This window comes from Rousettus aegyptiacus, unplaced genomic scaffold, assembly GCF_014176215.1.
Source record: "Rousettus aegyptiacus isolate mRouAeg1 unplaced genomic scaffold, mRouAeg1.p scaffold_m13_p_7, whole genome shotgun sequence".
NCBI classification, from domain to species: domain Eukaryota; kingdom Metazoa; phylum Chordata; class Mammalia; order Chiroptera; family Pteropodidae; genus Rousettus; species Rousettus aegyptiacus.
In genome coordinates, this window is record NW_023416310.1 from 76,310,685 (window position 1) to 76,337,898 (window position 27,214).

At 46.7% G+C, this 27,214-nt stretch overlaps 2 protein-coding genes across 2 annotated transcripts in view; one reads left to right on the forward strand and one right to left on the reverse strand.

The window, feature by feature from the left end:
- Nucleotides 1–27,214, reverse strand: part of DOCK2 (dedicator of cytokinesis 2) — a 361,300-nt gene that overhangs the window by 57,296 nt on the left and 276,790 nt on the right. The window contains exons 28-30 of the mRNA XM_016160161.2: nucleotides 18,105–18,203; nucleotides 15,495–15,589; nucleotides 4,746–4,824 (exon numbers count right to left, since the gene is read on the reverse strand). Of these exons, the coding sequence (XP_016015647.1) occupies nucleotides 4,746–4,824; nucleotides 15,495–15,589; nucleotides 18,105–18,203 (273 nt within the window). The remainder of the gene's footprint in view (nucleotides 1–4,745; nucleotides 4,825–15,494; nucleotides 15,590–18,104; nucleotides 18,204–27,214) is intronic.
- Nucleotides 20,429–27,214, forward strand: part of INSYN2B (inhibitory synaptic factor family member 2B) — a 108,451-nt gene continuing 101,665 nt past the window's right edge. The window contains exon 1 of the mRNA XM_036224353.1: nucleotides 20,429–20,612. The gene's annotated coding sequence lies outside the window, so the exon portion shown is untranslated. The remainder of the gene's footprint in view (nucleotides 20,613–27,214) is intronic.

The window sequence follows — 27,214 nt, forward strand, 5'->3', positions numbered from 1 at the left end:
TCCTACTCAATCTTGTGATCTCAGTTCAAAAATCACTTCCTGGGACTCAAGCAGACTCACCTGTTATTCACCCTCATTACACTCTGTTCACAGGATTTATGACACATTTTAAGCAGATCTAACTTATTTTCTATACCCTCTACTGGATATAAGCATCATGCAGGGAAGTACCTCATCCTTTATTCACTTTTGTATATCCAAAAGTGAACCTAGCCTTGCGTCTAACACGGCATGTGTTCAGGAAATGTTTGTTGAATGAGTTCGTCAATAAGCCCCACACCCTGCAGGCGTTGTTGTTAAATCTTTCTGAGAAACTCCGAGATTTGTATTATCATTCTCCCCATTTTAGAGGTCAGGAAACTGAGGCCCGGAGGGGTTAAATGCCGTGCCCGGGGTCACACAGCTACAGAACGGTGACAGTGGCATTTAAATCCGAGTTAATCTCACTCCAGTACTTGCGGGATTCTTTATCCATTCTGCGTTTCTGCTGAAATTACTCTTCTCCTTTTTTCAGTTTCTTTTAGCCTTAGTTGTTGGTTAAGGTTTTCGCTGGTTCGCCTGATGTTTTACAGTTTTTATAGCGGAGAGATCGAGGCTTATTGATCCTGTAAGATTTTTTTCTCAACGGTCTTGAATTATTATTTACTCCAGATTCCAAGTGAAAAGAAAAACAGTGCCCAGAATTTTGAGGTTGCTGAAATGCAGCCAGTGCGCCCTCCTCTGAGCGATCAAGGCACAGGCACCGTGAGCATTCTGGGGGTGCTACTGATTCTGGGAGAGGAAATTCCAGTTACGGATCAGGTTGGGGACCTCAGGCCAGAAGTTGTCTGGGGCCCTCAAGCTGAAGCAGAAAGTGCCAAGAAGCCATTCCCCGTGCACACGCCCGTCTTTCTGCCTGGCGGAGCCGTCCCACTGTGAGCCTCCCTCTGGGTGGTGCCATGGGCCTCATCAAAGGTTCCACGGATGTTCCCTCTGTGTGTACACTTCCTCTTGTACCTTTTCTTTTTAAAACCATTACTGATACCTTTCCCATTATAAAGACCAAGCCTGCCTTCATTCTTCCACTAATGACTGGAAATATTACGGAAGCTTTTCATTTCACAGGGTCTCTAGTACACGTTCAAAAATAATCCCAAGGTGGTCTGGCCCCAAGAAGCTGATTCAGAAATGCCTCAATGCTAAAGATGGAATTACCAAACACAGAGCCAGTTAGAGTTTTCCAAGTAGAGAGAATGATCTTAGGAGCAATCAGACAGCTGCCTAAAACAGAAACAATTTTCCTGGAGCCAAAGAGCACATCCAAGGTATAACCATTGATTCTGGGGCCAATCGGAGTCTCCAACATGGAGAGTCTAATCCTATGGCCAATCATCGTAGAGCTCTCCATCCCAGGACCAGCAAGGGCTAACAAGGACAGACAGTGATTCTAGAGCTGAATAGAGCTGTCTCCGAGACTTGAAAGGAACCCCTTTTCTAAGAGACAGTACAGAAGAGTGGAGAAAGTGCTTGGGCTTTGCAGACGGGTCTGAATCTCAGCAGCCCTGCAGAGTAGTTAGATGACCTTTAACAAAAAAAAGTCAACGGCTTTTCTGAAGGCCAGTTTATTTGTAAGTAAAATGGGTGTATCCCAAACTCACAGGGTTATGAGAATCACAAAGTCCTAAGTAGATGGCTAATAAAGGCTAATCACCTTCTCCAAAAGCTTAGCTGCTAGAAGATGGATTGACAGCCCATTATCAAAATTCCATATTCCTTGAGGGCAGAGCTGTGTTCTGCTGTGTTTCTGAAACCCTCAAAGCAGGTGGTCATAGCCTGGACCCATGAAAACTGCTCTTTAACAAAAATCCTTGCTGGGCTGAACGCTAAATCCTTTCTCGATCTTCCCTGACCACGCACATGGATGTGAATGCCAGGGCCCAGCATCCTGAATAGGGCCTGGAAATGCAAATTATTTTAGCCCCAAGCAGAAAACATCATTTTTGTAATTTGTAGGTCTTGTCACCTACAGAGTGGCACCACAGAGCGACTCGCTTTTTGCCCTTTAAGTCATAAAGCCACGGTTCCGGAAAAGGCATCACAGATAATCTCATTGAGCTGGCCCCTCCTCTGGACAGGAGCTGCCAAGGCCGGCTGTGCTTCGTGATGGATGCTGTTCCTGCTGATACTAAATGCATAATTAATGAAACCGTAAGAAGGAAACAAGGCGTGTTCCAGGCAGGGTACAGAGAACAAATCCGTTCTCGCGTGGGGTGAGGAGAACATGGTGTGAGGAGAACAAAGATAAGGTTGAAAAATGATCCTGGTTCTTGAGCACTTTTCAATAAATATCTATGAAAGTCTCATTAGAAAAAGAGACATTTCATTTTGTAATCTTGGCCACTTCCCTGTTTTACAAAATATTGTGGATGTGATGGCCCTAGGTAGTTGTGGTGACCAGAAAGATGCCTCCCTACTGTCCTGTCTACCGAGAGCTGACATATGAGTTTCCAGACCTGACACATTTAGGACCATCGTCATCATCAAAATGATAACAATTAGTATAATTATAATGAGATGATATTTCTTAAACAGCTACTATGTTCCTGGCACTGTTCCAAGAATTTCTGTGAATTAATTTGCTTAATCCTGTCACCAAACCAAGAAGATAGCTATTAGTAGGGCCATAATTTGATGTCAAGGAAACGGGCATACGGAGGTCAAGTAATTTGCTTGAAGTCCCACAGCTCATAGGCTCAAATCTTCCATGTATAAAATGCCCAATTTTCTGGGCATCTCTCAGATGCAGATTTTCTTTTAGCAAAACAGAATAAAACCTAAAAGAATGGCCTGAAGGACTGCAGCTGAGGTTCTCTTGGAAGGTCCCCTCCCAGGACCATGGGGCAGAGCCAGAGTCAGGACACTGGAGGCGGGGGGCGGGGGAGGGAGCCGCAGGTGCCGATGCCTGCAGGCGATGAACAAAGCGGCCCAAACACCGCCTTGCCGCTGTCTCCTAGGTGAGCTGTTCCAAGGGGTCCCTCCAGAAAAGCAACGGCCCTATTAACTTCCCTGAACATATCATAACTGGAGACCGTGGGCATCTGGGCCACAGTGGATGGGGATCCAATACTTCTCCCAATCCAAATGGCCAAAGTGACATGTTTTGTTCCCATGTCAAAGATTTATAACTCTCGCCCAGACCCCGCCAGGCAGTGAACCCGATGTGGTGTGGAACTCTATGTCTAGCATGCGGATGGGGTGATCTGCGGCCTTTGTGACAGCCACTGTTGTGCCTTAGTCCCAACTCTGTGCTGACGCACTGTGCGACTTCAGGCTATCTACTCATCGCCTTGGAGCCTTAATTCTCACATCCGTCCAGCAGAAAAAAATAACAGTAATAGTAAGTAACACGTAGGGCAGTTGTAATGACTGAGGACGAGCATGCCCACAAGACGCTTTTCGTGGGCTGTGCACGTACAGGCCATCGGAGAGGCAGCCTCTCTCTTATCATCATTATCGTTATAGTTCCATCGCCTGATTTGAACGCAAGGTAGTGGGAGAGAATCCTATTCCAAGATAATGTTTATTAAATATTTATAGGCTGGTGCTCTCCAGCAGTGGATCTCATAGGTCTTAGCCTATGGGATCACCTTCCCAAGGAGACCTACCGTGTGTCAGACCTACTGTGTGAGACAAAGTTTTCGCACTCATGTAGCTCATGTTCTGCTGGAGGGAAGAGAGGCAATGTGCATGCAGACACATAAGATGACCTTGAGTGCCCTGAAGAGCCTGCAGCAGGCTAAGTGGGGCCGAGCACGGGGCCCTCAGACAGGAGTCAGGCCGGGGAGGCCTCTTTGAGGAAGAATAATTTGAAAGGAAATTGGCAGGACTATACGAGTGAGTTCCCCTGGCAAGCGGCTTGGCACATCCCAGTTCTGGAAAAACCCGATGACGTAGAAAGAGGAGGTGTTGTGAGCATTTTACAGCTGAACCAATTGAGGCACAGATGCAGTCCGGACCTTTCCTAACGTTGCTCAGCTGGCGGAGGCCCAGGCCCAGGTAGGGAGGGGCTGGACATCCCAGATGGGCAGGCCGAAAATGCCGTCATCGCAGTTCACTGGCTACTCCCTGTGCTTGCACTACAGAGACCCTGGGGATCAGGGACTTCACAGGGGTACCCCCTGTAGGGGGGGGCTTCTCTCACATTTCCAGCCGGAGGTAGCAACCTGCACTTTTCCACAGGGTGTCGAAGAGTGGGTTCTTCTTGCCTGAGTCTGAGGCAGATACATCACTCTGCTTGCCTCAGGAAAATGCTTCGAGGCTCCCCTCCCCAGCTCACAGGGCCCCTCGTCTTGTCTGAGCATGGAAAGTGACTTCTGGAGGAATCAGGAAGTTGCAGAGATATACGTGAGAGCTTTATTTTTCAGTGTCTACGAGCGACTGCTCCAGTGAATAGAACAGTAAGAAAATGTAACCCATTTTTAAAAGGTGGCACCCACTCTGACAATGAATGAATGAATGCAAGTCTCCTCTTTAGCACGAGATCCATTATACAGCCACATTTGCATATGCTGCTCATCTGCTCATTAATGACTATTCAATCAAGGGCCCGGTTCCAAACCCCGAGTGCTTCCCTCCCTGCCCACATCCCCCTGAGGAAGTTTCTAGAGACACTGGCGGGCCTATGTGTGCTCTGAGGAACGATCAGCCCAAGATGCCACAGCAGCCCTGCCCGGGCCCCCAAGCCACCTCGGGTGCTTTATACTCACCTGGAACTCAAAGTTCGTGTGCTCCAGGAACTTCTGATTCATGATTTCTGCAAACTTGTTGATAGCTCTCAGGAAGACCCTGCAAGAGGACAGAAGTTCACCATGCCATCTGAGCATGCTCCCTCAGGGACCCCTCCCCTCCCCCATGCTCCAGACCAAAGATCCCTCAGCGAGGGTCCAAAAAACCCAAGAGAGAGGTCATCTGACCCACCTTAACACCTGCTCACACTGTAGACCTGGGACCATGTTTGCCTTGCAAGAACACGAGGACCATCTGTTTAACTTCCTTTAGAAAATGTGTCTTGTCTTTTGTTTAAACCATTACATGCTTATGGCAGAAACTCGTGCCATCCAGAAAGACAGGAAGAGAAGCTGCCCCCTCCCTAAGCAAATGAACAAAACCCACACCACCAAATCCTGCCATCCAGGGACCACTATCATCGACATTTTGAAGAACATAATTTCAAAGTTCTCCCTAGATGTATATGTACAAACAATATTTTACAGGTACCATTTTGATAAAGGGAGTGAATGATAAATGCTGTTTCACAGCCTGTCTTTTTTACTCAACAATACACTGTGTGTGCCTTTCATGCCAATGAACTCAGATGTACATCATCCCTTTTAATCGCTGGAAAGAATTCCAATGTATGGATGCATCACAGTTTATTTAATGAGTCTTTTATTGGTAAACCTTTATGTTGTTTCACAGTTTGTTTGTGTTTTTTTTTTTGTTACAAGCAATGTTTCAATGATTCCTCTTCTCTGTACACTTTGCACCTCATATATACAATGTATCTTCCCCAGTCTTCTCCGCAAGGTGATAATACTGATCAAATGTTATGCACATTTAACATTTTGGTACTTGTTAACAAATTGTGTTGTTTCTTAAAAGTCTTCCCATCCATCTCTTCCTCTCGCTCTTCCTGCCGAGCCCTAAGACTGGTCTTGCAGCCTCTTCTGTTTTGCCCCCTTGATCGCAAGAGCACCTGACCCCACAGGACAGCTTCAGTCATGTCAATCACCCAGTTCAGTGGCTTCCCACTGTTCACAGGATAAGTCCAAACTCTTCCTGTTGACAGTCAACGCCCTCCATGATTGGACCCCAATCTTCTTTCCCAGACTCATTTCTCACTCTCATCCTGAGCTTCTGGTTGTTTTCTGAGTATATAGCTTTGTTCTTTCTTTGTATAGAATACCCCTCTCCTTCTAATCTCTTTAGGGCAAGGTCTGCTGAATTTTTGTGTCCCCCAAATGATACGCATTGCAACTCCTTTCCCAGCATTCATCACGGTCTAGGATGATTTGTCTGGATCAGTAATGTGTCTCCTCCACTAGACTATATTTACCTTGAAATCAAAGATTCCCTCCATGATCTCATCTACTCTCCAATCCACATGGCCTTGACTCCCAAGTTTATATATCTTCCTTCCTGGTCTCTCCCTAAGCTCCAGCTTGCTTTCCAGCTCTCTGCTCTATATCCTCTCGTTCATTACTAATAGGCATCTCACACATAATTGTCAAAAACTCACCTGCCATTACCTGCCCTCCTATGGTATTCCCATATAATTAAGGATAACCCCATTCCTCCAGTTGCTCAAGTGGGGAAAAACCTTGGTAGTATCCTTGACTTTTCTCTTTTTCTCACATCCTACCCTCAGCCAATCAGCAAAACCTCTTAACAATACTTTCAAAACAAATCGTCCAGAATTTGCTACCGTCACTGATCTGAACCAAGCCACTATCATTTCTCTCCTGGATGCTTGTAGTCACCTTCCGACTGCTACATGCCCAACTGTGGCCAAGTCTCCAGTGTGTGTGTGTGTGTGTGTGTGTGTGTGTATACGTGTTTGTAAAATCTTAGAGGGCCATGATCAGATCTTACCTGTACTATTGTCTATAATTTTTGATTAATGATGGACAATCAATAATTTCTCTATTGAGTGGCTGATCCAGGAAGAATACTTATTTCGCCTACTTGAGACTCAATTGGAAGCTAGTAAAGAAAGTGTTTATTTGAAGATTATTGCTTTGGGTAATAATTGGGACTCAATTCTGCTGAGGAATCTCTGAGAGACTGTATAGAACAGAGGTCGCCAAGCTTTTTGGCTCCAGGGACCCATGCTTCTGAGAATCTAATGCCTGAGGATCTGAGGCGGAGCTGAGGCTGTGATGCCAGCCAGAGGAGCGGCTGCAAATACAGATGAGGCTTTGCTCACTCACCTGCCACTCACCTCCTGATGTGCATCCCACTTCCTAACAGGCCATGGACCAGTACCAGTCCATGGTCCAGGGGTTGGGGATCCCTGGTACGGGACACACCTGCACATCAGAGGTGCCCCCTCCCAGGTGGCGAGGAAGCTGGGCTCTTTATCCATTAATGCCAGCCCATCACTGGCTGAAAGTTGCTCTTACATGGACATTAAGCCCCTAGAACATTTGACCTGCCCCACAGGGGGGTTGAGTGCCCTCCTGCAGCCAGAGAAAGCCCGGAGAATGAAATAAGGAGAAAGCTCTCAGGATGCATGGGTAATGCCCACCAATACTGCAAGCATTTTTCAGATGGGCCAAGAGTTTGGGCAGGGCACCTATAGCATCTGCTGTATCAGACATTGCTTGTAAGGAACTCAGGGTTAGGTGTTCATTAGCACTTAAATGTTTGTTGAACAAAGAAGACAATGCATCTGGTATTGGGATCACAAGATTTGTACACACACACACACACACACACACACTCAATCAGTGGCCTTGCCACTTCCCCTCTGCGTGGGTTTGGGGCATGTTGATATCACCTTTAATGCCTCAGTTTCCCTGCTTGTGAAATAGCAGCAATGCAACCCCTTTCACAGAGTTGCTGCAAGGTTTAGTGACGAATGCCGGGTCAGTGCTGAGCACAGTGCCTGCTACGTGGTGACGACAGTAACGGACCCCTCTGGGTGGCTTCGTTCTTCTTCCACAGGCGGGGCTGACAGCAGAATGAGCGGTCAGAGGACAGGGAGCAACCTGAGGCAGGCCGGACCGTGTGGAAATAGGAAATAAAAGTCCCACAAAATCCGGCACCCTATGCCTGCCAAAAAGTGAGATTTCTTTAATTTTGCTCTTCCGCCATTTGCTAATATGCTTTTGAAGAAACGTTTACATATCTCCCTTAAAGGTTAGTTTCTTTTTCCCAGACAGAAATGCAGTGAGTGGCTGTCATGTTATGTATAAACATTTTGGATTCTAATGTGATGCCAGCATGAGGGGTTTACATGTCTTCAGCAGCAACAAAGCTATCAGTAGTTTCAGTAACAGTCATTATTTTGACTTTTGGCCGAAACCTGTCTCCAGCTCCCAAAGGCCAGCGCATTAACCAGAAACCAATTGGCCGCCTGTGCCGATGGTGGAGGCTGGTGGCAGATGGGGTGAGGGACAGTGAATCAAGTTTCCTGTCTCTCTCTGGATTCTTCCGCAGCCACCCTCTGGGAATCAGAACATTGCTTAACTTTGGTTTCTCGGGTTTGGGTTTGGAAAAGTAGGTCTTTTGTCTTCTCTTTTTCCACCTTTTTCTAAAAAAAAAATAATAATAATTGTACTTAAGGCCAAAGCACTAACATGGTGAAGTGGGTTAGAACCAAAATCCTTTCAACTCTTTCTGTTACTTTCAACAACGAACTTGAATTGTTGAAAACAAAGTTCACAATCAGATCTCACCTGACACTTCCTGCATCTCATTTAGGAAGTTAGCAGGCTCTTTGAGGGTTGATAATGATCACAGCCTCGATGACTGAGGACAAGGACGAGCCAGGCTCTGTACTCAGTACTCTGCATGAATTCTTTCTTTTTTTCTTTTTTAATTCTCACACTAACTTCCTGAGTTAGATATTGTTTCCATTTTAGAGATGTGAGTTTGGGTAACTTTCCCCAAAACCCAGCCAGTACCTGCAGAGCCATGACTTAAACAAAGGCATGCTGTCTTCAGATCCTCAGAATTTAAGCACCATGTTAGTCTGTCCACAAGGAAATCTCTGTAATTCTTTTCAATGCAAGTTGTGAGCTCACTTTATTAACAGCGACAATGGAAGTATCATAGTTATCATTCGTAAGACCCTGTGCTAGCTAAGTGCTCTGTAGACACTATTTCATTTAATTTTACAGACTGAGGCCGGTGCTATTGCTACATCCACAGAAGAGGAAACTGAGCACTGGAAAGATCGAATAATGTCTCCACATTCACACAGCTAAAAAGCAGCAGGGTCCAGACCCAGTCTCAGGTCTGCCTTTTTCTAAAGCCTTTGCAACTAACCAGAAAGGTATCCTGGCTCCCTGAGGCCAGCCTGCACGGTCTCGGGCACTGCGCATGCTCGTGCTCATGCCCACCATGCACGGAGGCCCTTCACGCTCCGTCCCCATCAGCCTGCTGCTGCCCACAGCTGAATGGGCGCAGGGTGGACGCTTGGCCCGTGAAGTCTTCCACGGGGGTCCAGCAGCCTCTGTGTGATCTTTTGGTGTCGCCCGGCCTGGAGTGGAGTAGATCAAATCCCTTTAGGAGGTCCAAAAGCAGGACGACCAGGGAGAATGCAGTGAACCTGGGCCCTGAGCAGAAGCCATAAGCAGATGATTCTGAGAAAGCAGAAGCCACATGCAGGAGAAGCCAGCTGCTGTGAGTAGGAGGAAGCTGGCAGAAAGAGAAGCCAACCCCGAGGCCGGTATCCCGAAAATCGCTGCCCACTGCAGCCGCAGAACTGGCTCCCCACGTTCCTACTTCCCGTGCGGCAGACAAACCCTCGTTACTGGAGTTGGCCAAGAGTGTTCTGTCTCTGGGGTAAGCCTCCACGCATCACGCGCACTAACTAGTCCTTGGGCTGGACGCTGGAGTGGGAGGTGCCGCAGACTCCAGCAGGTGCTGGAGCCAGCCTGTCCCGGGTCACACTCCCACTCTGCCTCTCTTCTGTGCTGTGGGCTGGAGCTGGCTGACTGATCTCAGCTCCCCCATGGGGAGGATGAGCCAGGGGCGAAGATTAAATGAGATGCAGTGTATGAAGCCGGTGGCTCAAGCCTCAGCATCTACAGGTCCCCAATGACGTCAGTGCTTCCTGTCCTTAACTGCCTGGCCACCTTGCAGCTCTGAGGCCGGAGGATCCAAGGCTGAAAACACTCCAATGTGACAACCCACCCGCACCCACAGCCTGTATGACACAAATGAAGGAGGGAACAGGATGCGGGCGTGCCTCTTCTGGTGAGAATGCCCAAGGGAGGGGAGGGCTTCTCTGAATCCCACCTGCCTCGCTGCCGTGGCTCACGGCACGTTCATGGGGTTCTACTCGTCCAAACTTGAAGATAGAAATAAAAGAGCTGGCCAGGAGAGGGGAGTTCTTACTCCTCCCCTCGGGGCAGGAGAAAGCCATTCTCCCAGACCTTTGGGCTGCTTCCCTCATGACACACGAAAGCTCCAGGCGCCAAGATGTTAGAGTGAATCAGCAGATTCCAGCTTGCGTCCGGGCACGGCTCACCCCAAGTGCTGCTTGTGTGCTCTGTGATTCCAGTGAGGGGTGCGGCAGCCTCCTGGAGTCTGGAGCCCTGTGACTAGCTGGGCGTCGGGATTAGGTGTGCTGTGCTGGCTGAAGAGCCCCCAGGGATTAGAGGAGGGGGGTCTACGAAACGGAGCCGTACTACAAACCGGCGCAGGTGGGAGGAAGGGGCAGCGTGTCAGCGATTCCTCAGCACACCGATGGAGCTACTGGAGGACCGCTGGGAACGGCTCTGGTGAACTTCCTGAGGTCGGCTACTGTGACCCTGCTAGAAGCCTATTACAGACTCAAGACCATACTCAAGACCCTACTTTAAGCCTATTACGTACTCAAGATAAAGGTAAACAAGATCCAGCCAAGATTTCCCCCTTTTGTCAACTACTTGGGATATTCCCAGACCATTGGGATGAGAAACTATACATAATACCTAACACGTAAACGAAAGGCTTGCTGTGGGTCGAACACTGTTCTAACAGCTTCATATATATTACGTCATCTCATTTTGGTTCTCACAAACATTCTTGGTGATAGGTACAATTATCAGCCCCGTTTACCTCTGAGAAAAACCGTGTCGGAGCGATTAAGTAACTCTGTCCAAGGTCACATAGCTGGTAAACGGGAGCGGTGTACTTTGAACCCTGGCAGTGGCAAATCCGAACTTCTCTCGACACTCCGTGTGTTCTGAACTCACTACAGTGACCACAGCAGTTGGTCACGGCAACCTGGGCATGTTTGCTGTCTCACCTACTTAGACTGCCTCTGGGACCACAGCGTAAATGGGTCTTTTCCGTTCCTGGAGTTGCGGATGCCCAGGATGCTCTACAAACGTGTGTTGGTTGACTCTATTTTGAGGGGTTTTCAGGAATGTGTATAAATCTCCAAATGGATTTTCCAATCGAGGTGTAGATGAAAGAGAAGAGAGGTTCTTAGGCATAATTTTGATAATTTACAATATTATAAAGCTCGATCATTTCAAAATTAACCATGTCATGTAAATCAGATCTTACTAATGCTGTATCTTACCAAAAAAAGAAAAACGCTCTAACAGACAGTATTTCTTGCCGCAGACATGTCACTTGATCTGCAACAACAGACCACACACAACTGAGGAAACAATCAAATCTGGAAAATGCCATTCCCTCCGCCAACGAGCAGATAAATTATATATGACCAATACACACATACATAACTCATAAATGATAATAGAGAAATTACAGAAGCAGATAAATTACAACAACATGTACATAGAGAGAAGGAAGGAAAGAAGGAAGGGAGGGAAAAAGTCTCGGTATACAGACTAACTAACATATGGAGTTTGCCTTGGCCACATGAGTGAACGGCGCTTAGGCTGCCATGCTTTTGAAAATGGTGATTTAGGGGATGCTGATCTGGCGCATGTTCTACCTGTCCAATTTACGTTGAAATCTTTCACTTACCAGTTGCATGACCTTGGGCAAGTGACTTCTTTGGGCCCCTTTCAGTTATCTGACCCAATAAATATGCAGTGGGCACATTTGTTTTACAAGATAAAGCAGGAGACATTAAAAACATGGGCTCTGATTGCATAGCTTATCTGTTTCTTGTTAGGAGTGCAACACTGAGTGAGTTACTCATCTCCGCTGTGCCTCGGTTTCCTCATATATAAAATGTGGATTATAGTAGTTCCACAACATAAAGTTGTCGTGAAGATTAAATAAGCTAATACATGCAAAGCATTCACAGCAGCTATTATTATAACATTATACAAATTACAAAAACAGTGAGAAAATTTCAAGGGCTCCATAAATATCAGGGATCACTGTGGCCTGAAGATGAAGGAAATCTACCAACTAATCTATGTGCTTGTAAGGAGAAAAACACCATCTTTTCTGGTTGACATGACGCGCATGCTCCTCTAATCCAAGGCTAAGTTTGGTCTGCACCTGGAGAGGCAATGCTTCCCTTTCGGTGAGTTCAAATGACCAAATGGTCACATGAGATACCAGCACGGTGCGAAGGAGCGTCCAAGAGGTCGAATGACTTTCTCGAGGAAGAGAAGGTGGCAGAACTAAGAAGTTTGAAACTCAGGCTGTGTTTCCGAGTCCAAATTAGTTTTTTGTTTGTTTGTTTGTTTGTTTGTTTGTTTTAATATCGGGATATATGTACTTAGCTGATTCTTAAGAGATACACATTGTTCTGTTTTGGAGACAATGCTTTCTTAGGTCCCTTAGAAAATTATATTCTAATTTGCTAGGTATAAAGAAACAAGGATTATTCTATTACCTCTGGGGGCTTGTCCTCTGCTGAAAGACTAAAGTCTATAGCTAGTTGGGATTTCAAGAGGGGACATTTCTCCAAAGCGCTTCCACACATTTCCTCCAGGATGACTGTAGAAAACTCAAAAGTGGAGGCTGGCCTGCTCAGGGCTCCAGCCTCTCTGGGCTCCTGTCCCCCTGCCCCACTATCAGTGGTGGAGGTCTGCGCATTGATTGGCCTATCCATCATCCATTCCTCCTTCTGAAAGTAACTCCGAGCTTTTTCTTGAAGAATGATTCCCCTACCTCCCCTTTTGCTCCCAGACCTTGTGATTTAGGTAGAGCTAACCATCGCTCCAGTTCCAAAGGCAGGTCATGTGATAGCATATTTCATTCTCCTGGTTTTATGACAGGCATGTAGCCCAAGGCAGCCCTCTGAAGATTAACCTGGGACTTTTGCGGCACCTATTAAAGAAGAGGCTTTTTCTTTCTATTGCGGTCGCAGACTCAACAAGATGTGTATCTGGAACTTCTAGATCCCGCTTCCCCCATCACAAAGAGAGCATCTGCCTGAGAATGACGCCAACAGAGAAGAAGGCAGTGGTAGAGACACAGATTTCCTACAGCACCGTTTGAGCATGCAGAGATACCCACGCCTGAAGCCATAACTCGGGGATCTTTCAGTTGTCTGAGCCGATAAATTCGCCTTTAGCTTAGGCAAACTTGAATTGAATTTCTTTAAAAATCCTAATCAATAAGTACCCACTGGATACATGGACTCGTTATACATATTTATGAATGTCAGGCTCTGTGCTAAGAGCTGGAAACACAGAGATAAATTGGACATAGTGCTTGCCCTCAAGAAGCCCAGTCTCTGGAGGTCGAAACAGTCACATGAAGAAATAATTATGATACAATGGATTAAGTGCCATGGTACATCACGTATGGAAACATGGAGGGAACACATTTTCCCACCATGTGTTCCTAGAAGGATCTACGAAGGAGAAATTACACAGTCAAGTGTTGAGTTTGGTCTAGAAGTGAGGAGAGTCACAGTTTATGCCAAGTTATAGATGTGTGAAATCGTAGGTAACAGTGGATGGTCAGAAGGATCTAAAGCATAGGGCGAGTCCTGTAATTTGGCAGAACCCCAAGTCATTACTGACCAGCTGGCAGACGGCGAAAGGATTCGCATCCAGTTTCGAAGCTGGCTACTACTGTATTGCAAGGTGACTGAGCACTGACATAAGCGATGAGCAGCCACGTACTTTGCTGAGCTCAGTGCACCATGAAAATGCGAGTCTCCTTGTTGAAAAGTTGTTAAGGATTTCTGGGCATTAAACCAAGCATGGGGCCCTTTAGCGTGCAGGGCCCTAAGCAACTGTTCAGCCTACATGCCCAGGAAGCCAGCCCCGACATGAGGGCTAGGGAGGGGTCTGCCTCTGGTCCATGACATGGTCTGGGCCTAATGCCCCACAAACACTTTAATCATTGCGAAAGCCAGTCTCCCGCCTGTGCGACGGGACGAGGGAGAACCGGAGCAAGGCCGCCCCAGACTGGGAACGCTGACGTTTTGTTGCTGGTCTGATTTTCTTCCTCCGACCATGAGCTCTGATACACAGACAGATACTTCTTTCTGCCATGACAATCTCTCCTCTCTGTCCCCGGCCCCTAAAGCTGGCCCCAAGAGTACTGTGGGCGAATGTGTTTATCGAGTCGCGAGGCTATGTATTGAGGCATTCAGGAAGTAAAAGAACAGCATTTCGGAGGACAGAAAAGTAACGAATAGAGGCCATCATATGGAAGATAGAAATTCTCTGACTATATCCAATGACAAAACTATTAATATAAATATTTATATAAATATTTATATGAATATATATAAAAATGTTTATAATCTTCCCTCTTTGCCTCCTACTAGAGAGAATCCTGTTTTTGCCTCTTCAGTTTTCCCCTTTCCTCCACTCTCTATGGATACGTCTGTCTTTGCCAGCCAATTCTTGGCTTTTGAGATATAGAGCAAGGGTCATTGCAGAGAGAGAAAAAACTTCTAGCTTGTGTAGAGTGAAGGGCTTTCATGCGAAGGGCCTAAACCAGATGTAAGAAGCCAAAGGAAAGCGAGAGAGGAAGGAAAGATCGTCTAGAAGACTAGTTTTAAGGAAGTGTGTGGATAGGAATTGAGAATACGGTTCTGAGAGAGACTGGTGAAAACCATGGGATCTGAGAAATACTGAGAGACAGGAGAGGAGATAGGGAGTCTTATAAAATAAAATATTGCTGAGTACTATGATTTTAATTTCATTTGGTTGAAATAATATTATTTGAAGAGAGCATTAAAGACTGAAGTTGCTTAAAATTTTATCTAATTTGTGCTGGGCCACGTGGGATCTGACCTACACTTGAGCTACGCTGGTATTCTATGAGATATTAGTAGATATTATGTATACACACAGAGCCACACACATATGCGCGCCGAATGGTTCCACGGACAAATCTGTGAAATGCTGTACCCTAAATCCTCGATTCAGAGAATCACATTAGCATATTAAAGGCTCTGAGAAGTCCTGCAGTACAGAAATCTATTCAAAGCTGATTAATCCAATGTTTGCAGAATTTATTTTGCCACATGTCACAGAATATATTTTATTATTTTGAAAAAAATAAATTAATACAATTCTAATAAGACTGACTTTAAGCTCTCTTGTCTCCAGAGTTCAGGGAAGGATTGACAAACAAAGTATGATATTTAAACTGGTATTTGGAGAATGGAGAAGGTAGGAGGTAGCCAGGTCAATATATAAAAAAGGGATAAGGAGTAAAATAATTAAGAAAAAAAAGTTCAAGAATGGTAAACATTTTCCTGGATTTCAAAAATGGAAAGGAAGGGGCAGTTACACTTTAATTTATTTTCACCAGGCAGAAACTGTTCCCACCTTGTCTCTACCAGTGTCCTTTAAAGGGACTGCTGGGGTCTCACGGCCGTTAGGGAGGAGATGACAGCTCACCTGTTCTGAACCATGCTCATGGCCATCCAGTCTACAGGATACACGTTTTTTCCAATGAGGTCCTTGAACATGATGAATGTTTCCATCAAGAAGTCCTGAAAGAGTAAAAACAAAACAAAATTTTAAAAAACCACACCTGTCATCTTGTTTTATAGGGACAGACTGCAAATGCCCAGATCTCGGTGGCTGTTTATATTTTTTCTTTATTATTTTTTGGAGGAGCAGAAAGAGAAAGGGCACAGACTTTCATTAAGTAAATCCAATAAAACCAATAGCAGTGGATTTTTAAATGGGAGCTTAAGTTGGTTACCAGGAGACTGTTTCATAAATATAAGGGAAATGTGAATATGAAATATAATAACTCTCAAAATAAAGCACTATTAATTCTGTCTTTGGGAGCAAATAAGTAAATATATTCATTGACATGGCAATTTTATAATCATCTTCCCAAATATGTGTTTGAGAAGGAAATAATAAACACTATATAAAAGCATCTCAGGTCATTGAACAAATTCTTATTAAAATGAACGTCTAATTAGCAGTACTATAAACACAGCTCATCCACGTGTCACAGATACACGCCTGGGCTGATTAGAAGAAACACGATGGATTCTCTTCCTCTCCTTTGACGAGATGCAGAGTGGACCCCAACACAGCCCACCGGACTTCGCAGTGGACCACACTTGTTCTCCCTTCATCTTTGGAGGACGCAAATTCAAGACAGGTCTCAGCAGCAGAAACAAGAACCACAGCACGGGGATCCTCCTGAGCTGGGGGAGAGGAAGCCACACAGCCTGCACCTGTGTGCTCCAGGGGAAACCCGTTCAGCACTTCCCGTAAGCCAGTGGTTTTCAGATTATTTTAACAGCAGAGTTCTTTGTTCAAAGAAAATCTTACCTAGAGCCTAATATATAAAATAGATAAGAGTAGAAGAGCTATAGTTAAAGTGCGTGTGGTGTGTGTGCGTGTGTGTGTTGGGGGCAGGGGGTTCGAGGATAGTAAGACTGGGAAGAATATAATTTGAAAATCACTGCTTCATGCCAAATTGCAAAGTTCTGGAAATAAGAATGGTTCCTTTCCAGCAATCTCTGCTTCTAGGGAAAATTATCTCAATGACTTAAGTCTCGGTTTCTGCACCAGTAGAAGGGGGACAGCTTCTACCTCAAAGGGTTACTGTGGGGATCAAGTGCACACTTTCTAGAAGATGATTTGCACAGAGCCTGGCCCATTCCAAGTGCTCATGAAGTGCTCCATGTTGATGATGACAAGTATTATTATTCATCCATGATGTCATCTGGGGGTGTGTGGATATCATCGCAAGCACGTTCCCTTCCTATGGGAACGGAGAAGGCCTCTGGCTCATAGATGGAAAAACCTGGCTTCTGAATGAGAAGATGCAGCGTGGGGTTAGGGTTAAGGCAGAGATTCAGATCCTGCCTCTGCCGTGTACTAGCTGTGTGGCCTTGAGCAAGCAGATTATGGACTTGTAGAAGAGAGTAATAACACCCACGTTACACTGTTGTGAGGGTTATATAAGAAAGTACATTGGTTCAATAAATACAAACTCCCTTTTCCACCTTCCTTCCCACCTTTCTTTCTGTTGAGGATCAAAAATTATGAATTCTGTCTATCTATATCCATGTCCTAAAACATACGGAACTTGGGGGAAGGCAGAAATCCAGGGTTATTTAGCTTTCTTTTTAATCTTTGTATGTCCAGAAAGAAGTTCTTATCCATCCTACTCCAATGAAGAGACAGTGTCTCCACTGAATGAATGAAAGGGGAACACATTGGATTCCTAATGGTCCTTTTTCATGGGTCATTCTCTGAGGTTAGTCCGATTCTCGTGCCGTTGGTCCCTCCAAAGAGAGTCAAAAGTGAGCCACAGCAGCAGAACCCTGAATATAGTAGTTGTAAAGAGACGATGACAAACCATACTGAGGGCAAAGGGACTACTCTACCCCTGGGACAGCCCAGGCTAGGCTCCTTGCTGCTGAAGTCGTCTGCTGCTGAAGTACAGGCCCACGGGCCACAAGCCACAGTCCTGTAGCAAATGAGTCCTCAGAGGCTAGAAGAAAGGGACTCAGAGGTCAACTTCCTCCATGCGTTTGTTATCATAATATAATATTAGCTATCTTTTACAGGGAACTTAATACATGAGAGCTACTATGCTCTCATTCAACCCCTTTATATCCCTGTGACCAAAAAAAATTATCCCCACTTTGCATATGGGGAAACTGAGGCTTAAGGGAAGTTAAGCTGTGCATGGTGACAGAGCTAGCTGGTGGTAAATCCCGGATTCAAACCCAAGACTATGTGGCTTCTGCAGCCATGCCCTTAAGCCCCAAAAGGTCCATGATTCATCAATAAATATTTGTTAAACCATATTTAGACTAGACATTTGGTCTCATCTCTGACATGGACTGAAGACATGTTCCAGAAGACACATACAGTCTAAATGGAAGTAGAAACAGGGAATCACGCAGTTGTGTTTATATACTTAGACGCACACGTATTCGAGGCCCATGGCAGAGACTTGCCCTAAACTCTGGAGAACCAAGAATGTGACCTGTCTCCTCCATGCTGTCCCCCAGCATCCTATAGACTCACCACAAGTTCAGAGCTGGTCTGAAAGGTTTCGATATAGAAGGAATAGTGCTGGTCGCCCATCTGGTTTAAAATAGCTGTCATACATGCCACAAAGTGACTCTGCAAGAAATAAAGAAGAATGCCATGAAATAGTGGAGAGAAGACCGTAACATTCATCTTCCCCATTTCCTTGACTTCAGACTGGAAAATACCCCAACCCAGGTAAGTATAAGATTCCCCCCCTGCCCCGCTCCCCAAGTATGGATACTAACTCCCCACCAGATTAGCATATGAAACTTCCCTGTGAGGAGATCTCTCATTATGGCTCAGCCATCATCACCACATTCACCCAAAAAGCATTTATTGAACATCTATTATGTGCCTGGTACTCTCATTGGAGCTCCAGATATAGACTACAAGACCCAATCCATTACCTCTCCAGTTGCCTCTACAATGAAAGAAAAGTACTGCATTTATGGCAGGGAACTCAGCCTACATCAGCATCCTGGAGACGGTCTGGTTTTCTCGTAAATAATTTTATATGTCTAAGCCCCAACTGTTTCATCTGTAAAGCGGAACAATAATCCACCTATATCTACCCCAGAGGTGTATCAGAAGAATCGAATGTCCCCTACAGTGCCTTGAATGCACTGAAGTTCCCTACAGGGGGATCAGTGGTTGGACCGCCATGAATTGTTCAGTGAGAAACCAGTAGCTACCAGAAACCGGCACTTGTTAAGAGCCATGGAGGACAAAAGAGACAAGGAGAGGTGGTCCTTGCTCTTCAAACGCTCAGGATCTAGTTGGAAAGTAAAATTAACATCCGTGAGAGAAAAAGTATAAGACCTTCGATCCGCGAAGCAGACCAAGTGCCAGAGGGAGTCAGACAAGAGGGAAATCAATGTAAGGACTCAGTGAGCAGGTGGGTCTGGAAGGATCTGTGGGATCAGAAGAGGACGGGCCACATCTTTTCACATACTGGAATCCATCACCACACCCTTTTCTGCTTTTTCTCTTCCATATTTTATGAGTCTGTGTCAGGGTACATATTCTGTTTGGGCTTGTGCGGGCTAGCAGCAGTTAGGGAGATCTGCTCTGGAAATCTGGTACAGGAAGTTCCGACCACAAATCTACCAGCAGGGAGAAGCCACTCAAGACTGTCCCCTGCTGGATTCCACTGGGGCTGCCATCTTAGCCAAAGGAAGTCCCACTAGGCCAGGTCAAGAAGAGGCTTGGGGAAGATGGTCTGCTTGGTGTGATTAGGGGTGTCTCCAGGGAACCCCACTACTAAAGGGTGTTGGACATCATGTACACTGGAAACATAGGCCTGCAGACGTTATATTAGAACCAAGAGAATGGGTTGGGTATCACAAACTGCTATCTTTGTTAAACAACAACGATAGCAATAAACCACATACACGCTTATACGAACCCCCCGCCCCCAAAAAAAACCCACCCACTTCTTTCTTTGTTAAAAAAATAATAACAAATATGAAATAAAAAAATATTCTCCCAGATCATGGGTTTACAGTGGTGGGGGACAGCCTTGATGTCGCCAGGAAGCCCCTCCCACATTCCTCCCCCGGAAGTCTTTTAGGAATTGCACGTTCCCTAAGTTCACATCCCAAAAGTGGCTCCCAAAGATGGAGTCTCATTTGCTTCTTGGTTCTTTCTAGCTGGGATGCTGGGGATAATGGGCTTTCCCAGGCAGCGGGGCCAGCTATATAATTAGGGCTCAGAACGAAATGAAAATGCAGAGTCCCTGTTAAAAATCATCCAGAATTTCAAGACAGCCACCGGGCCATCTGAGCACCAAGCCGGGTCACACATGTAGGAAGCCAGCCCTGCCTGCTAGTGACTACCACACACAGCACAAATGTGCAGAACACACGCGGACCGGCAGAGAGCGCTAAGCCGGGGCTCTCAGAAGCAGCAGCAGCAGCGTCGACGCCGGGCTGATGGGGACCCAGAGCCTCCGCACTGGGGCCAACTGCCTTGGCCATCCTGCCAGTCAGACCCTCTCTGCTGCTCGGGCCCCCGAGGGCGGCGGTGAGTTTGTGAAATGACCGGTCCCTTTCATACCAGACAGAGCACCACCATGTAGCTAACGTAACCAGGTCCCACTTAAACCAAGAAACAGGCTTTATTCTTGTTGATCCTTCTGGCTGGGCTGGATGCAAGAAAGGAGAAGTCTTATGGTTTGAGGAGTGCGTGTGTGTGTGTGTGGGGGGGGGCACACACGTGTGTTTCCTTTACTCCCTCCATCTCCTCTCGCCCTCCTCAAAGAATTCAGCCTGTGGCCACTAGAGGTCTTTTCTTCTCACATGGTAGCTGCCGTGCAGTTTGTTCGGCTTTTTATTTATTCCTACGTGAGCAGACCCACTACACTTCTCGCATATAAACAGTGAAAATTACAACATAAAGGACTTATTATTCCTCCTCTTGGAGTAATTCTGCTGCTGGCCAGAGCCTCGCTCATGTTGCACGGAGAGGGAGGACCTCCGCTGCAGGTAATCTCACCGCTTCAAGGTAAGGGATCTGGGTAGGTTTTATTTTTTGTGATCGCTGATCCTGTCAGAGGAAATACTATCATGTCTCGGACAATAGTTTACTTTTAAAGCCTTGGCTTAAAGGAGTCCTGAGATTGTGAGCTCTGTGTGTGTGTGTGTGTGTGGTGGTGTGTGGTGGAAAATCCACCATTGTCGGAACCGCAGGCTGCCCCACATGCAGGATACTGAACGCTTGTTATTTGCAGTGGCTTGATTTGAATTTGAAGGGGTGTGTGGGGGGGGGGAAGCAAACAACAAACCTCAGAGCTCAAGTTGCCTGGAAATATCTCGAAAAGGCTGCAGCGTCTTAAGCCTTGTTTAAAGAAACTTCCATGCTTTGTTTTACAAGAATATAGAAGGGAGAGGGAGTTCCAGCCCCCAACTAGACAGAGTGACCATTTTATGAAAGAAACCGTTATTTTTTTAGAAGGACTCGCTCGGGGTGTTACCGTTCACCAATCAGTCAGAATTACTTTCACCAGCCTGTTCATTGCTCTGTTCTGACTACCACATGGAAAAACCCAGCCGAGTGTCTTTTCTGTACGATTTGCAGTGCGATGTGACTGAAGTTTGGACAAGTTACCTGCATTTGGCTGTTAATGAAAAAATGACAGTGTTTTACTTCTGACTGGAAGCACCCCCTTTTTTCTTGGGATCTGGCCCACTTTAGTATCAAATCTGTCAGAAATCACAACAGTGTGGCTGATTGATTCGTGAAATGGCATGAGACACGGGGAGCAGGTTCGCATTTAGAAAAGGCTCTTCCTGTCATTCGAAAAAAAAAAAAAAACCCGAAAAACAAAAAAACCTCTTTGTCACGCAGCGATAGAATGATGGAATAACATTCTGCGCCTCTGACGTGCAGCCCTTTTACAGTAGTATCCTCGACATGGCGATCCACTTTTTTGCTTCCTGCCCCTTTCCCTTTTTACAAGTTTGAAACCTTACTTCTACATCCTCCATGTTTTGCATGTTTAGGAGACAGAGGGACGGAGGAACGGAGGCTGGGGTGCTGACCGGACTGCATTTACCCAGCCTCTCAGACACTCCTGACGTTGACATAGCTCGAACTTTGTGGTGGAGGAGACCAAACTCCCAGCCCTGTCGGCAACATGGAAAAGCATGGGGGACGGTGGCGGGGAGGGGTCCCCGGCAGTCTAGGCAGGTGAGAATCCCCCTTGCCAGCCCCGGCGGAAATTTCGCAGTGGACATATATTTACTACCAAGGCGTGAGGTGGCCACTCATCCAGACCCGAGTAGCGTGCCAGGCGCCCGGATGGGAAATTGCTTCCTAAAAGAGAATTCCAGGGGGACCTGCATATTAAATTCTGGAGAGAAACTGCATGGAGTCGCTGGCACGAGCCAGGCAGAGTCACCTCTGCTCCGTTCAGGGTGGTTTAAAATGTAGCTAATGAATCCCAGCAGGAAGAGAGAGGGTTTGAAACTAGGTCAAACGTGTGAAAATAAGTGCGGTCATCACAGGCACTTGGCTGATGAGGGGGTGCTTAACGCGCCTTGAGCGGCAGGGCTTATTTGCCTTATAGAAGCCTCTTCAGCCATCAGCGACAATCAATCCTCTTAATTAATTCAGCCCGTCGGTGTGTAGGGAGGTCTCACACCTGGGAGAGAGCTGAAGCGCCGAAGGAAAACAGGGTCTTGTCACTGTGTGATGGCAAGAGAGAAAAAGAAAAACCTAATAATTGTGTGATTAATATTAATTAGCAGGGAGACTAGGTGATTGTGATCAGGAGAGTAGCCTTCCTCAAACCATTCTACTCCACTGCATAAAATATCATCCTCCTCATTGTCATCCTCCTCCTCCTCCTCCTCCTCCTCATCATCATCATCATATCAATAAGGCCAATAGTTTTGGTGCCCAACACTCAAACATATCTGTTTAACCACTTGCAATGCAAACACACCTCCACACCCGAGCAGGACCCCTGCAGTGTCGAGCGAGCCAGGAAGAGGCTATCAGTTTGCCCAGCCTCGAAAAACAAGCAGGACGGGGGTACAGGGGCAGGGCTGCTGCAAGGGCGTCCCCCACTCACCTGAGATGAGTGCTGAGTGATGAGATCGCAGAGGGAGGAAAGCAGCCACCTCGGGGGCTTGCTACCTAAATGCCAACATTACTATGCGATACCAGCTGGTGACACGTTGCTATAGTAACTTCAAATAATGTGCAGGACCAAAATAAAATAAAATAGGATATAGAAAGAACCAAGGAAAAGAGATGAAGGAAAGTTTGCATGCCAAGGGAGGCTCACGGGGAAAGTTCTATCTACTGGACTATTTCCTTGGGAGACTAAGAGTGGCCAAATGGCACTTGAAGGTTGCTTCCCCGTTCACCCCCATGTCTGCCATGTGGTTATATAACAGATTTTATTCTGGGATGGAATTGGCGCTGTCTGTGTGATGGGTCTGGGGCCGGAGGCGGGAGGCTGTGTCAGGAAAAGCAGGCACTCTACAATCCCGTCCTTCGTCTTAGAGCTTTGTCAGGCAGCTCAGAGTGGTAGTTTGCAGTGATGTTTGGGGAAACTAGTGTGTGTGTGTTCTGTCTTAGCGACCATCAAGTTCTGGGTCTGTACTAAGAGCTGGGGCGAGCAGTAAACAGGACAGATAAGACTGTGCTCCGAAGAGCTTACATCTGGTTACGCTAGGGTACAGAGCATCGGAGTGGAGGCTTAGGAGCCAGACAGCCCAACAGTTCGGATCTCAGCTCTACCTCTTATTAGTTGTGCGACCTTGGGCAGAGTCTTGCGCCTCAGTGTCTTCCTCTGTAAAAGAGGACTGGAATATTCCCTATGTCATGCAGTTTGGGCAATGAAATCAATTTATGTGAAGCACTTAGGACATAGAAAGCCCTCAATACTTGGCCACTGTTACTATTACTGTCATCGTTGCTGACTCTGGTCCAGAGAAACTATGCAGATCGGCTCACTAAAATTCCTGACCTGAGCAGAGGAAATGATGACTCTACCTACGCGTGACTGTATGTGGACAGATCAGCTTGGGACAAACAGCTAAGTACCCTTTGACTCTGATGTTGGTTAACCACATGCCCGAAGTCCAGCTGTTGAAGAAATCGAGTGTGTGTCTCTTGGAGCAGAGCATGCTGGGAGGTTCCTTTTATTTGGGGATAGTTGCTGGCAGGTAGAGAGAGTGACAACAGTGTCTAAATTATTCAAAAGCACAAAGAACCACTGTCTTCATCAAAAACTTAGTTCCTCAGCTGTTAGGTTTAGGAGGTGCCTGTCTGTGTACAGTGACACATTCTTTGGTTACCCAGGGATCCCACTGTATGATAGAGTTAACCAAGTCATCTTCCCTCAGAGGAAGCTTCTCGATGGGCATAGATCCAGGGGTTTTGTGTGACCTGCTCCATGTCAAAAGCACAGCATCACAGGAGAACAGAAAGGTGCCGCTTCGGCGCTGCGCACTCTGCGTGCGCCCTGACGCGCTCCGTGTGCACAGCGTGGGAACCCCGGCGGAGGCGGCCGGGTGCGGCCCCACCTGGCACCGCGGGCACTAATGGCGCCCGGCTCTCCAGCACCACCAGGGCCGGAGCCGTGAGCGTGCCGTCTCCTCGCAGAGCTACCCTCACTGACGAGGCACGGGACGGAGGGGTGACAAGGCTGCTTTGAATCGAGCCTGGGAGACGAGCTGGAATCGGTCACACCGTCTTCCTTTGAAACTAACACCTTCTGATCCCGGCTGGAGCCCGTGAATATGGCTCTGTAGTGTGGGGTCACTTTAAATCTTCCAAAGAACACAACGGGACCTCTGATCCCAGGGGAAGTGGAAGGCAGGCGGATTTCGCTCATTCATCCGCGTGCCCAGGACTCGCCCGTCATCGCCTCGCTGAATCCTCCTAACAACCTCGTGAGGTCAGCGTTATGCCCATCTTACAGGGGAGGAAAGCGAGATGCAGGGAAGCCAAGCAGTTTGCCCAGATGGGCATTCAGCAGATGGGGGCGGGCGGCAGGAATTAAAAGCTGGGGCTTTCTGACTCTGAGCCTTGGAGTTCTTGTCACAAACCATCACGTTGCCCGTGTCAGGACTGTCAGCTCCGCCTGCCCAGACATTTTAGGCCATCTAGTCATTGCCGTATTGCCAGAACCTAGACTTGATCTTGCACATATTATAGGCTCAATAAATGTTCGCTGGATGAGAGATTGAATTTATTATGATATCCCCCATCTCTAAAAGAATGTTTCAGGGACCACCCCCTCCTCACAAACGCAGAAAAGTTAGGGTCATGTGTAGACCACCTTTGCCTTAGGAGAAGCCAGAAATGAAAGAATTTTTGTTCTGCTCTGATCTGAGCACATTCTATCTTAAATTATTTTTGATCAAGACAGAGTGAGGTCTTCTTTCCCTCATTCCTTAATTTAACAAATATTTCTTGAGCACCTACTATGTTCCAGCACAGTTCTAGGTGCTGGGGATATAGCCACGATTGAGATTAACAAGAGATTTGTTCTTAAGGGGCTCGCATCCCCACTGGGCAAAGGGCCGGCGTGGGGAAATGCGCTATAAACAAGTAAGTACATAAGTAAGGTCATTTTAGGCAGTGATATCTCCTCCTAATGAATATCGCAAAGCAATGACGTGCAGACGGAGTGGGACGGGACCTATTTTCAATAGGGAAGACAAAGGTGGCCTCCTGGAGAACTGACACTTGAGCGGAGGGCTGAACGATGAGAGCTGGTCATGCAAGAACCGGAGGAACAGCTTTCCGGGGCAAGCGAACAGCAGAGGCGAAGGCCTTGGGCCGGGCTGTGCTCGGAGCACGAGGGGCCCAGGGGAAGCCGGCGTGGCGGGCAGGGCTGAGACGAGGGGAGCACGGCGTGGGATGAGGTCAGAGAGACAGACGGGGCCAGAGCCTGTGGGCCTCTGGGGATCAGGGGCTAGAGTTCAGCTTTCCTTCCAAGTGCAAAGGGAGGCCCTTGATTTGGGTTTTAAGACGCTCACTCTGGCTGCCGTGTGTTTCAAAAATCCACTCTTTAAAGAGGCGGTTTCCATGTCTTAGCGCACAAGGCCGTCTCCAGGACACTGTGCTGGGCTTGCTTCCAGGGTCATGGGGCCATGAAAAGCGCCATGCTTTTAATGTTGCCTCTTCTGCATTCACGGATGTGCCGCCGCTCCTCTGCAAAGCGTTTCTCTCTAAATGATGATTTTACAGCAGACTCCAGTTTCACATGGCTCCCATTCGTCTTCAAGTTTGGTGGGCTTGTCTCCTTGTCGTTCAGAGCTGAATGAAGGGGGCGGGGGACCTTCTCTGGCTGCATCCAGTCTCTGGTTAAAGCCGTTCAAGCCTGTGGGACTTGAGAAGCCTGCCTGTAAGGAGGGGAACTATCATTTGGGACACCCCAGTTTTTAACTGAACAGAAGATGATTTTTCTAAATGTTTCTAATTACATCTGTGGAGGTGTGAGTGGGGAAGTTCACAAATGTGATTGCAAAAAGAATAGTTTCAGAAACAAGCATCTATTCTCGGCACATACATCAATGATGATGGTCTTCCACACTTCACGCTGAATGCCTCCGGAAGAGCGGTGTAGGAAAGTCTGTTTTGAGTCCTGGACTATAGGATGTCCTGGGCTCACACCTCCCTGAGAAAAAGCAGAGCCAGAGGCATCACTAGGATGTGGGGTCTGGACAAGACTCCTGAGAAGCCCCTCACTTTCTCCTGCAAATGTTTGCATCCAGGTTACGGATGGCTCCAAGGTCAACCTTTGACAGGAAAAGGTGTTGCAAAAGGATGTTACGTGTCAAGGAGGAGGCACTGTGGGATAAAGGGTAACGACAGTAACTACTATTAAAGGGCTAAGTGTGTGTCGGGCAGCGCGCTAAGCCCTTTATTTATCCATCAGTAAGAACTTTTTATAGGGTTGTGACAGGGAAAGAAAGAACTGGAAGGAGGAGAAGCTAATATTAGCTGGATATTTATGCGTCAGACATTGTACTAAAAAAGTACACTGATGGTCAAAACAGCTACCGGTTCCTGAGCACTTACAATGGCCCGAGTGCATGTGTACTTTATCTCATTATCCTTCCCAACATTCAGTCGGTGTTGGTGAAACCACGTGTACGTTACAGATGAGGAAACCAAGGAGCTTGACTCCAGAATGCTTTTGTTTTCTTTAGAAAAAATAAGAAGACTATTGTTTTCTAAACATGATATGATCTTATTATGATGAAAAGTAAGCAATACTTCAAAGCACATGAAGGAAGGAAAATTGTATGATATTTTACCTTATTATGCCCCCGTCCAACCTTGAATATTAAGAATATTCAATATTTGGTTCAATAAACCTCTAAATATTAAGAAACGTTCTAGACGTTCCTTGTGCCTATCTAGAGATGCAAAGATGAATGGATGCATGGAGCTAGCTTGGCGGATTATACAGGCAGATAGACTAATCAGTAAGGGCAGACACACAGCCACATAGATAAGACCAGCCTTCTTAATGACCGTGCGCTGTGGCTTATGAGTCTCCCACGATTTTAGGCTCAGCCGGGGTCAACCTCTCCATTTTGACATTGCTTGGCTCAAAGGTCAACAAGGGTTCAGTGTGA